The sequence below is a fragment of the Manacus candei genome, unplaced genomic scaffold (genome assembly GCF_025592945.1).
Source record: "Manacus candei isolate 608988 ecotype Guabito, Panama unplaced genomic scaffold, ASM2559294v1 h1tg000050l, whole genome shotgun sequence".
In the NCBI taxonomy this organism is placed as follows: Eukaryota; Metazoa; Chordata; class Aves; order Passeriformes; family Pipridae; genus Manacus; species Manacus candei.
This window is the reverse complement of record NW_026138098.1, coordinates 8,298,873-8,311,000: the sequence shown is the minus strand read 5'-3', so window position 1 is coordinate 8,311,000 and position 12,128 is coordinate 8,298,873. Positions and strand designations below refer to the sequence as shown.

General features: G+C 40.6%; 1 protein-coding gene across 6 annotated transcripts in view; it reads left to right on the top strand.

The window, feature by feature from the left end:
- Nucleotides 1-679: 679 nt before the first annotated feature.
- The window catches only part of ATRNL1 (attractin like 1), a 466,156-nt gene continuing 454,707 nt past the window's right edge, over nucleotides 680-12,128 (top strand). For all 6 annotated transcript variants that reach the window (XM_051801056.1, XM_051801055.1, XM_051801059.1 and 3 more), the window contains exon 1: nucleotides 680-1,629. In XM_051801056.1, the coding sequence (XP_051657016.1) occupies nucleotides 1,346-1,629 (284 nt within the window). In that variant the 5' untranslated portion in view covers nucleotides 680-1,345. The remainder of the gene's footprint in view (nucleotides 1,630-12,128) is intronic.

Here is a 12,128-nt window from a genome sequence, read left to right as displayed (position 1 = left end):
TATAGTAAAGTTGGAAGAGATGGACTGTGTATGGAACACGTTTCACGAAAAAAAAGAAAGGGACATTTTAGACAACTTTATTACGAGAACTACTTTTGCACAAGAACTTTTGTGACTGCTCATGTTATAAGCAGGAGGTAAGGTCTTGATCTGAACCGTAAAACGGGAAGATGGAGTAAACCTTAGGAAGGTGAGGTTTCCAAAACAAGCTGTAACATCTCTTCCAGTACTGACCGGGGCGAGTTCAAAGCAAACCGCCTCTGAACTTTGCAGGACCCGAGGAACACACCGGAGCAGCCCGGCCCGGCGAAGAGAAGCCAAGGTAGCGGACCGGGGGACACCAGAACCTTCGGTGGAGCGGGTCGGGGGTCTCCGGGGGCTACCGGGGCCGCTCCCCCGCTCCCGAGCGCCGGGCGGGGCCGCCCCCGCGGGGCCTCCGAGGTGCGGGCGGTGTCCGCACAAAGCCACGGGCGCTTCGCGCCCCGTGGGGCTCCATCTCCCCATCCCCTTGTTTTCCATAGCGTGGGCGGCAGAGTGTGCTGGGAGCGCGGGGGAAGGAGCGGGCGCGGCGTGCGGGAGCGGCCGGTGCGCGGTTCCGGACCCCCCTTCCCACCCAGGGACGGACCCAAGCGGACCGAGGGGCGGGAGGCGGCTCCGAGCGGAGATGACAATTAGCCTTTAAAAATGGCTGCTTGGAAGCTGTCAGCTGGGACGCGGAGGGGCTGTTAACCCTCCTCTCCCCGCCGCACGCCTCCCTTCTCCGCAGGGCTAATAGCGGAGCGGGGGATAAGAGCTCTCCAGCCCTTTCCCCGCCCCGCCGGAGCTCGATGCCGTAGCGGCTCCGGGGCCCGGCCGCCCTCACTTCCCAGCTGGCTGCCTGGCGAAGGGACGGCGTTCCCCGCCTCCCTCCCCGCGCTGCCGCTGCGTGTGAGCCGCGGGCACCGGGACCACAAAGGAGGAGGGGGAGCCGCGGGATACATGGTCCAGGGTGGCGTGTGCGCGCCGGCGGGGGGCATCTCTGGCGAGGAGGAAACACAAGGTCAAGAGGCGGCTCTTCTCCTCCTCCTCCTCCTCCTCCATGGAAGAAGACGGGAGCGATGAGCCCTGAGGAGGACGGCGAAGAGAAGGGGCGGATGGCTGAGCGCTGCCGGGCTTCCCCTCGGGATTGACGCGGGCGCGGAGAGCTGAAGGGGCCGGAGGAGGCAGCGCTGGGGTCGGGAGGGAGGGAGGGAGGAGAGGAAGGCGAGGAGGAAGCGGGGGGTTTGAATCTCCCTGGCTGGATTATCTCCCTTCAGGGGAAGCTGCCATCGCCGCCCGGCCTCGGCCCGCGGCCCCTGCGGCCAAGATGGACCTGGGCAGCGCCGCCCGGAGAGCGGGAGCTGCCCCCGCAACCCCGGCCGCCTGGAGACCTTTCCCCTCCGCCTGCTGCTGCTGCTTCGCCTCGCTCCTGGATGTGAACAGCTGGCTGCTCTTCTACGGCTTCCTCTACCTGGCTCTCTATGCCCAGGTGTCCCAGTCCAAGTCCTGCGACAAAATCTCCTGCTTTTCGGGTCATTGTGTCAACTCCACCTGTGTCTGCGACCAGGGCTGGGTGGGAGACCAGTGCCAACACTGCCAGGGCAGGTTCAAGTAAGTCTCTGCTTATTACCATTTACTTCTTTTCACCTCTACACCCTTTCCCTCTCATTTCACTTGCCTGTTTTTCGTTTTGACTGTGTCTGCTGCGATTCTGTTCATGTGTGGTGGAAGTATATGGCAGAAGTTAAGGCTGAAATAGGCTCCTCCACCTCTTAAGAGCACAGGACACAGTCTTGCGAAGGAAAATAGTACCTGCTGACTTACTGCTGAAAATAGGCTGCTCCACTTCATGGGAACCGAGAGACAGAAATCGACCTGAAGCTGTGTCGCTGCTGTCCCTTCTGGAAGGGTCATGGAAATGACATGTGCACTCATAGGGCTGCCCAGGGAGCAAAAACTAGTAGTGGATTTTAATGACTTTTTCCATCTGAAGAGTGAAAGTGTTTAGCTCATTCCAGCCTTCCTTTCTTTCAGGTGTTCTAGTTAAGTGGGTATTGCTCAGTTCATTCAGCACAACGTGAGTGCAGCTGAGTGAAATGTACATCCCTAAGGACAAGGTTTGCAGGAGAGAGTGGAAAACGTAAACCCCTAACATGTTTTTGCTCAGTAGAGCTCAAACTACCTTCTCATTCTTAAAAGCGAATGTGATACCAAGTCATTGATCAGTATGAAAGAAGCACACCCAGACATTTGCTTTTTTATATGTAGTGGGAAAGAAGACTTAATTTATAGGGCTGTCACTTTCCTCCCGCCCCCTTTGCTATCAGACTGGATGTGAAGAATACTGCTCGCTGTTATTTTGCGATATAATCTTGGGCAGGACATCTCATTTCATTCCCTTGTAAAACACCCCTTAAAAGCAGGAACTCTATTTATTAAGTATGATGACATGTATAGCTAGAAAGTGTTCTAATATCTGATTAATACTGAGACATTGGTGAACTTAAGTCTTAGAGAATTCAAATCCTGGCTTTGAAAAATTACTTTTTATAGGTTAACTATCAATAATTGTTTTTAAAAAATTTAATTTAAAAATTGTTTTTAAGTTCAGTTTTTTCTCTGGAGTACTGAAATTAAGCTATATAATTTACATCTCTTTTAAACGTTTAACACACAGTCACTCATTCTTAAATAAATTAAAAGGTAAATCCACTAACTTGTTAGCTTGGGAAGGAGTAGCTGAAGTCAGACGTGTTGGCTGAAGTAATGTACACACTGCTGAGAAAGTAACAATTCGCTGATAATATTTGGATAATATCCCATCAGTACTATTATAACTCAGGTATAAAGGTAATGCAAGAACAAATATAATACATCTTTTCTGCATATGAATTGATAATAAGGTTTCAAAGCTGGTCATTTGTTGCCTGTATGTACTGGGGGTTTGGGGTTTGTCCTGCTCTTTGCAGTGGAACAATGGGCTAATTGCTGAGGGATTGAGAGTGAGGAGAGGCGGCCCAGGTGAATCTTCTTTGTGTGTGTGGATCTGCAGAGCTATAATTTCCTTGCTTTAAAGAGATTACTTGTATCCTTTGTCTTGGTGCCACTCGCAGCAGACCCTGATAATGCAAGGACCAGAGCAAACTGTAATTTCAGTTTCAAAGCTTGTTATGACTTAGTATATTCTCTGAATTGTTACTGGAGCCTCTATCCTGTCCTTACAGGTATTATCTTGCTTATCTGTTGAAACATTTATATTTCTTGACATTGGTTGTGTTTGTCAAGTGAGGAAGCACGGTGGTTATATTTTCCTTCTGGTAGAAAGTTAATAATCCATCCCCACCTAGAGGAAGTTCTGCCTGAATGTTGGAAGGGCACCTCTTCTGAGCTGAGCTAACAGAGTGGTTAATCGATGTGCTGTTAGAAGTTTTGATTTCTCATTAACTCCTCTGTATTCTTTCATGCTTAGCTTTAGAAGTGATAGTGATACTTGCATTGTGATTTTGATCACGGAAATAAACTGTTGGAGACCTATTTTTTACTGAGGACACTTTCATAGCAGTATCTCTAATAGCTCATCTTTAATCTTTATTCTTGGAAGCAAAGTATACTTTGCAATGAAAATAAGCAGCCTATGATTTAAAGCTTTTCAAGCCCTGTGAGTTGGGGATGGAGTGAAATATGTTAAACGTTTCTTACAATGCAAGCAGCAGCTTGGAGTGGTTGTATTTTGAATCCTGAAAATTCAGATAGGTGTTGAATGGGTGATGAGTCAAGCTCCATGTATTTCCATCTGAAGAGCTGGAAAGAGAACGTTAGTCTGCCTGATGTGTAGGTGATTGAAGACCTTTCTGACCTCTCTGGGAGTTGATGGTTTGCCTTATTGTGGTGGAACATTTGCTTATTGTTTCTGTTTTTCTGTGAAGCTGAGCTTTATCCTTAAATAGCCGTGGTTGAACTTTTGCTGCAGTTTGACAAGTTCTGTTTAATGTACATCACTGCTGCAGCAGTTACTTCTGTTAATAAGAATTATTATGCAGATTGTTTCAGAATGACAAAAATTGCAAAGTGTGTTTGTGTTACGGTTGGCGGGTTGTAGATACGATATACAAATGTTAATAGAACCTTTTTTTATTACTCTAAACATTTACATTGTTTCAAAGTTGCAGCTGTTTGAAGTGCCTGCGTGTGTCTCTGTTACCCAAGATTTTAATTGAACTTTTAATAGCCTAAATTGGACATGTGTAAAACCTGTCTCTACGTTATTTGAAGAAACAGATTTTCAAGGATAGGCTTAAAACAGTTGAAAATAAGTGTCTTTCTTTTTCTTCATCTCAGTGGAGTATGGTTATTTTTGCTCTCTGTAAATGAGTGACTTGCATTAGCAAGCACCTGAAACGTTATTTTAAGAGGAGAAATACTCTGCCTAAGGGTAACTTGGGACCATTAATTCTTTGGTGAGAGATGTGGAGTATTTTTTACTTTGCTTTATTTCTTTTCTTGATTGAGAAATAATAACATAGCAGAGATATATCAGAAATAATTGATCAATCTTTGTAAGCAGGTGTCAATTGACAGTATTATGGTAACCTTGCCTTTTCCCTGTAGGAGAACTACCGAGTAAGTGGACTGCTTATCAAATGTTGCTCTGAGCTGGATGAAAGAAGGATGGATGGGTGATAAAATGAGCAGAAAGATTGTCTAGCACCATTTTACCATTTTCTTACTCTTATTTGCCAACTTTATTTACCCTTTGTATTGTGAAACATGTGGTAACTCATTACAGAAACTGAGATGTTGCTATTCTTACTGCAGTGCATTCACATCTGTGTTACTCACTTTTCAGAATGATCTAGGCCTCATCTCTGGCTGGTGGTAAAGTATTTCACTCTGTCCAGACTGGATATCTGAATGGAATTCTGACTTTGTGATTTCTTAAAACCTTTTTTTTCTTCCATTCCTTCCTCTCTGCTCTAAAAGAATACAAAACCTTTTTTTTTTTTTTTTTTTAACCAAAATAAAAAAGAGAAAATTATTTATGGAAAGAAAGGGAAAAGGAATTCTGCCAGGTGAAAGATAAGAAAACCAGTGGGTGATCAAGTTCTGTTTTTATAGCAGGGAGTTTCAAGAAGTGCAGTTCCCAAGATGTAAACAACCACAAGCATGAAAGGACAGTGCACAACTTTGTTTTGCTAGGTTGATTTATCAAGGAAGCGAAGCATCTGATGCTACATCTGCCACTCATTCTTCCCCTGTCCTATCTATATCTTTGAATTTGTTGGTCATTTGCAGTTTTCATGATGATATGAGTTTTGGCAGAAGGGAGGGGGAAGGGCTGCCTAGTTGTGTTATGAGACTCCAGGAAATTAAGGGACACAAACATTATGAATGGCCAAACTACAGGAAAAGTGCTGTCACAGCTTCTGTGACACTTCTAAATACACTTCTGTGTATTTAGATGTCCAAGTCAAGAGTCTTGAGATGCAGCAGTACAGGAAAACAGGTTTCCTTAGTTTTGCTACTCACAGAATGACTTCTGAGAAGAAAAAACAATCCCCCAGGTCAGAGCAAAAAGTTTCCCTTTCTCTAGCTCTGCTTTGGACACTGGCATGTAGAAGAGCATTAGATAAAAATTTGCTCATGAAATTGTTCTTCCTCCTAAGGTTTTGAGTACCTGAATGACTAAAAACATCCATTCTTCTAAAATTCTGCCTTTGAAAAATTAGGTTGTGTCTTCAGAGGCTTATTGTTGTTTATTTGATAACTGTGAGTCCCAATTGGCAGATGTGATGAAGCAGATTGTACAGGATAGGTGAGCACCTTTAAGGACCTATGCCTCAGTTAATCTGCTTTACCTAGTCCTAGATATCTAGTTGTTATGGAGAGAGTAAGAACAAATGGATCTATGTGATTATTAAACCTTGTCTCCAGATGTCCTTCTTGCAATTTTAAATTACCTTCTGCATATTCTTAATTTCTAGAGCTCCTATAAAAGATTTTGTGTTCTTCAAGGACAAAACAATTTCCAAGTACAATCACACTCACAACTTAAATGTTAGAAGGGTATAAAATTTTGTTATTCCAGGCAAAATCCTTATTTTTATCTAAAACTCTGAATTCTGTTGTCTGCAGAATGACTCATGCAAGGAAAGTGTCCTTAAATTGCAGATTTTAAATGAATGATAATGTTGTGTAAGAAGAGATCTTTAGAAAAAACTTAGCTTTAGCTGCAGCCTGTTGAAGCCAGTTCATGCTACTGTGAAAAGGGGTGACTTTATCCTTTATGCTTCTCTTTGATTACATCTTTCTGCTTCTTGTGTAAGCATTAATATTCCTGCTGAGATTTGAAAAGTATCAACAGGAACATATCTCCCCACCTCCCAGCCAACTTTTTTTTAAGCTAGCTCAGTTTGCTCAAGTTACTTCACTTGCATAAGCCTCCTGCTGATCCAAAGGAGTTGGCAGCATGAGCAGGTGTAGAGAGGAAAAGAAAATTGTTACTTCTAGAACTGGTACAGACTTAGTTTTCCATAACTTTAATGTAAAACAACATCACCATTAAACTGGTGCAACTTTCATTATAGGATGACTCAGGATTTCACCCTGTATAATTTCAAAACTGCCTTTGTCATCGGCATGACCTGTATCTGATCCAAGACATAATTATTCTTATTGACATCAGTGGAATTGCATGTAAGATTTTGCACCTGCAAATTACCTTTTTATAACTCAACGTGTGAATGCTAATAAAATTAAACCAGTGGAAAAACATCAGTGATTATGATTTTATCCTTATAAAACGTGATCTTTATTTTGAGTTGACTTTAGTGGTGATGCTCTGAAAAATCTTTCTTTCAATGTGAGTTACTCTCTCTGTATTAAAATTTTAAACCACAACTACAGTTTGTATAATCAAGAGACTTTGAATTTTTAAAGAATATTTTTTTTATTAAAATCGTGTTTTGAATTGTAGAAGTATAAGCCATATGGCTACACTAAACTCCCCCTACAAACTAAACAATCTGCACTGAAAAGTGTTTTTTGAAAGGAAAGCAGTCTTTTTGCAAATCTTAAATTAATTTTATTATAGTGTATTTTTGTTAACGCTTAATACTTCCTTCATGGAAAAGACCTTTAAAAGCAAATAGTCCAACCACTGTCCTAACGCTACTGAGCCCACCACTAAACCATTTTAATGTTTTTTTTTTTACGGATTTTTGTAAACAAGACCAGAAATTACCTGTTTACCTGTTACTCTATAGCCTGCATAAGGCAAGTGGTAAGAACAGGTAATCAGAGGTAACTCTTAATTCCCGTTTGAGTTGAGCATGTGCTTTAGAAAGCATTTCATCAAGTCTGAAAACACTTCCATCGACTCAAAGCCAATTATAGGCTTTCAAAATTCTTCTGTTAGTTAGTTATCATCAGTGTTTTATGTAACCAGCAACAACAAATGCAGAATCCCCCTAATCCACAAATCTTCCCTACCTAATTTTTTTCTCTTTTAGTTTTCTCAGTTTTCTCATGCTCTGAGTCAGGCCTTTATTGCAGAACCTTTAGTAAGTGAAGTCTGTTCCCTGTGTAGGTGTAGATATGGTCTCCTTTTCCTCACTGAGAATGGAGAGCAATGTTCCTTGAGTCATCTCAACATAAAACAGGCTTTTCCATCCTTGATTGCTCTCTTGGTTTATTGCCTCCCCTATTTTATCAGTGTTCTTGAGCTGTGAGTGCCAGAACTAGATGCTTGTCTTTTGGTAGTGGATGTACTGGCGAAACATAGACACAGAGTGACTTCTCCCCTGCTGCTTGGAGTCCTGCTGTGTGCAGCTGCAGAGAGTGCTGCTCAGCTTAGCACCGTGCTGGCAGCTCACACCATTATTTTCTGCTTCACAAGTCTTCTTGGTGTTGCTGTCTCCTCAGTACCAAGGCCCTGCTTTTCTCAAAGTAGTCTGAGAACTGAACACAGCCTCTCCTCTTTGGGGGGATATTTAATGGTGGAGCTCGCAACATGTATGGGATGTCCTTTTAAAAACACTCCTCTTTCCCCATCAAGCAGTAGATAATTAACAACATACTGTGTCCCTTCCTGTGTGTATCTGAGACTATCTGTAGGAGTGAATCTGAATGCAAGTTAGGCAAAGGGCTGTGGATTCTGGAGTCTGGTTTGTTTGCAGGCTAAGTGGTTTGATACTTGGGCAAATAAGTGTGGGAACAGATGGCTGATGGCCCTGCCAGCCCTTCAGACAGCAGCAAAGGCTGGTTGCCATTGCTTTGGGTGTGTAAAAAGCTCAGTTGTATCCATGTCTGCTTGTCTACCTGTAAATGATACATAAATGCCTGTACAGGTTTAGCATTTAATATTTATCATGTTTTAAATTTATTTGGCAAATAAATAGTCTCGTGCTGTGTTTCTCTTACTTCCTTTAATCAAAAAGAAGGCCTGATGATCATATTTTGGGAGGCATTACCATAGTTCATGTCATCTTTTTAAGATGAGTATGAGTAGTTTTTGAGATATCAGTCTATCACACTGCACTGGAAATTGATTTAATTGTATCAAAATGTGGGCATAAAAGGTAGGAGGTAATATGAGATACTACAGGAATATCCTTGGGATATTCTTGCACATACTTACAAATACTGATGAAAAAAGACCTTACTTTAAAACACTGTTACATAGACAATAAGAATACCTTGGAAAACTCATGCAATATTGAAGAATAATTATCTGTCAGTGTCTACAAAATTTATTAGCTCTACGGTCTAGACTTAGAAAACATGCTGTAAAGTTCATGTAAGGAGGAATAAATAATGATGATGCCTGAAAACATGGGCACTTCAGTGAATGGCAGCTGTTAACAGTAATAAAGGAAAAATAGTGAACTACGGGCAAAGTAGATGTTTTCATGTGAGGTGGATGAGCAGTGGGAATTTTCAAAGTAATATTAGAGGGTGCCATTTATATTCTTAAAAACCTAATGAGTGGACTAAGAGTTGCATTGATTTTAGAGCTACATGTGGATCAAAACCCTATTGAGAAATGATGGAACTAAGCTCAGTATGGTTGGTTACTTAGTGTTCATTCACAAGGTGCAAGAACTGTGTTTGGCTTTAAAGTTTCCTCCGGACAGAAAACCCTAAAGCTTTTAGACCGCTAAAAAGTAATTTAGTCACCAACTATTCCAGGGTAAACATCCTAAATTATCTGTTAATGCAACAGCATTTTTCAAAAAATTAATTCTGCTATAAAACCTCTCCCAAAATTTAGAGCTTATGTTATTCATCTGTAAGAAATGGTTTCTAGGATCTGTTTCAATCAGTATTTTTACATTTCTTAGCTAAGGATGGAAATGTGCTACTACCATGATCTGATGGCAAAATATCTAGTCTGTTCATGCTAGTAATGTTTAGAAACAAGCTAGATGTAGAATATTTCCAAGTTTTAAGCAGCACATATCTGATAACCATGATTGGGGTAGGGAGTTTTGAATCCAGGATATTCTAGGATTACCTGGCAGTGGAACAAGTGCTGAATTACTTAAAGATTGGATGCACACACATAAAATGACACTCAATATCTACATTTCCTTATGGATTTCTTCCATAATTTATGTGCTTCAGTGTCTCATCTGTAAAAAGGACATAATGCTTCCTGTTTAAAGACTTGAGGTGACCTATGACTGTAATCATGAGGCACAACTAATAAGGTAGATCAAATTCTAGAGATTGCATTTCTTCCTAGAAGATGATAAATACTATGGCATGAAGTACTGTTGTCCAAACTATACTGTGTATCTCAAACAGATAAGTAAAATCACTTCCTCATTAGGTCAGATGAACCAAAAGCTTGCAGTCTGTACCAGTGCAGGATAATATTATCTTATTTAAGAGACTCCTTAGAAAAAATTGTGCATTGGCTGTCACTGATTAACATTTTTTTCAGAAGAAAGACCCCTAAAGACCTAACCCTCAAACTTGGATTAAATCCTACAAACAAAATATTGTGATATGTTGTAGTACTTAATGGATATTTTGAAGAGTTACTACTCTGCTTGTGGGAATAGAGTGTTCTATATTAGTCATTAAATTCCTATGCCGGTATCAAAGAATCATGAATTCCTAATTTGTAGGTTGATTGCATTAATATTATTACAGAATTATGAATCTGGATTCATAGTCTTTAAATGTAGATTTTTTTATTTATAAATGTGCACTTTTATGCACAGATTTATGTTTGTTACCATGTGTATGAGTTTTTATCTAGTTCTCTGTTATCTTGAAGGCTAATAACTTGCCTTCAATGAAAAAATGGATCATGTTGAGTATGTTATGAAATGAAGAACAATCAGAAGTGTCCCAAAAGGACAAGTTTTTAGCTATGTATGTTACCAGTTGTGGCAGTAAAATGTGAGCAGCAGTGATTTTGGTCATAAGCCTGGGAGGAGAACTGGGGTTAGTAATATCTTTAAATATTCTGGTGAGCTTTACAGAAACTTTGTTCAAGTAAACCATGAGTGTCTCACTGTGGAACAAGAAGACAAATGGGCTTCATTGATTGCCACCCACAATCCGAGGACAGAGATAAATTGGTCAGAAAAACATCTTGCTAGTCATGCTGCGGTTTGAAATACTTTCCTTTTAGTAATGGACAGAAGCGACTAAAATATGGCAAGCTTACTTTTCTTGTTAAGGCATCTCAGCTTTCAAAACTCAAGAAAACGTTGATAAATTCTGACTTATGCAAATATAGCCAAATACTTTGGTAGTTCCAACTTTATTAGTAAAACTGAAATGCTGATTAATCCAACTGTAGGATCATTTGCACCCTTAGTGTTTGGGTTTTTTTTGTTTTTTTTTTTTAATCTATAGAATAAGAGTGTGCATATGTTGAATATGTATTTCTAATAAGGAAAATCCAAACCAAACACAAAATAGCTCTCAATCGTGTTTGTGTGTGCAAACCCAGTTGATGAAGACCCTTTGGAGGATGCTTGGTAATCAAACTTGTGTGTGGTATACGCAAGTACCAAAGCAGTTATGGGGTAGAGGAAAATGAACTGTGTGCATAGGAAGTGTCACAGAGCTGCTTTAATGAAGCTGCTTTTGTAATTCCCTCGGTATCAGCAGATCTGTTTTGTTTGCTTCCTAAGTCAGCTGAGGCTTTTCCAATAGGTAATTTAAAACTAAACCTTGAACAGGAGCTGGAAGGTGGTCCTGAAAAATGAAAAGTACTGGACAAACAAATGGCTGCTTTTGAAAACACACAGATTTGCACTTGTGTGCACAGCTGTAATATCACGTTAAGACAGTTTTGTTAGAAAATATTTTTGCAGATGTTTTCTAAAATCTAATGCTGATATAAGTATTAAATTCAGAATGTGTGTATTAAAATCCATTCCCGCCATCCCCCAGTATTTGTAGTAGCGTAGCACTTGGTAGGGGCATCTATTTTAAACTAAAAGGGGCACAATTTTTTGAGAGGTTTTAATTTTCAAACAGCTTGTTCTATTTTAACTTTCACAGGGCAAAATACACTCAATCTGTATTCAAGGAAGTACTTACCTCTACTCATCTGTATAGCACTCTGTATCTGGATATCTTATTTAAGCACTAGGTAGCCAGGTGTCACAATGGCCTTGAGAAACACATTTATTTTTTGAACTGTTTTACATGTAGGAAACCTGAAATCGTGTGGTTGTCTAAGGTAACATAACAAATAAGTGACTGAATTGAAATGGAAGCTTGAGAGTAAATACAATGTTCTGTAATTCTGTCTCAGTCCTCATTTTGGAAAGACTGAGCTGTCTTCAATTTGTATGTTCTTTTTCTGCAAATACACAGTATAGTTTGAAGTTCTTTGTTTTCTCAGGTACCTTTACTGTGTCACATAATTGGATGCAGGAGAAGATATGAAGTTAATATGTCTATTATTCAGGTATGGATATATAGCTGGGGAGTTTTGCAATATTTTATACTGACGGTTTGAAACACATTCTGCATGTCATTCAGTGAGTACGTGGGAGACCTCTGTTAATGCAGGTATAAATAGCAATATAGGTTAGAGGTTGATGAATACTTAGAGAATTGATCTTGAAAGGTGGACCCAGCAC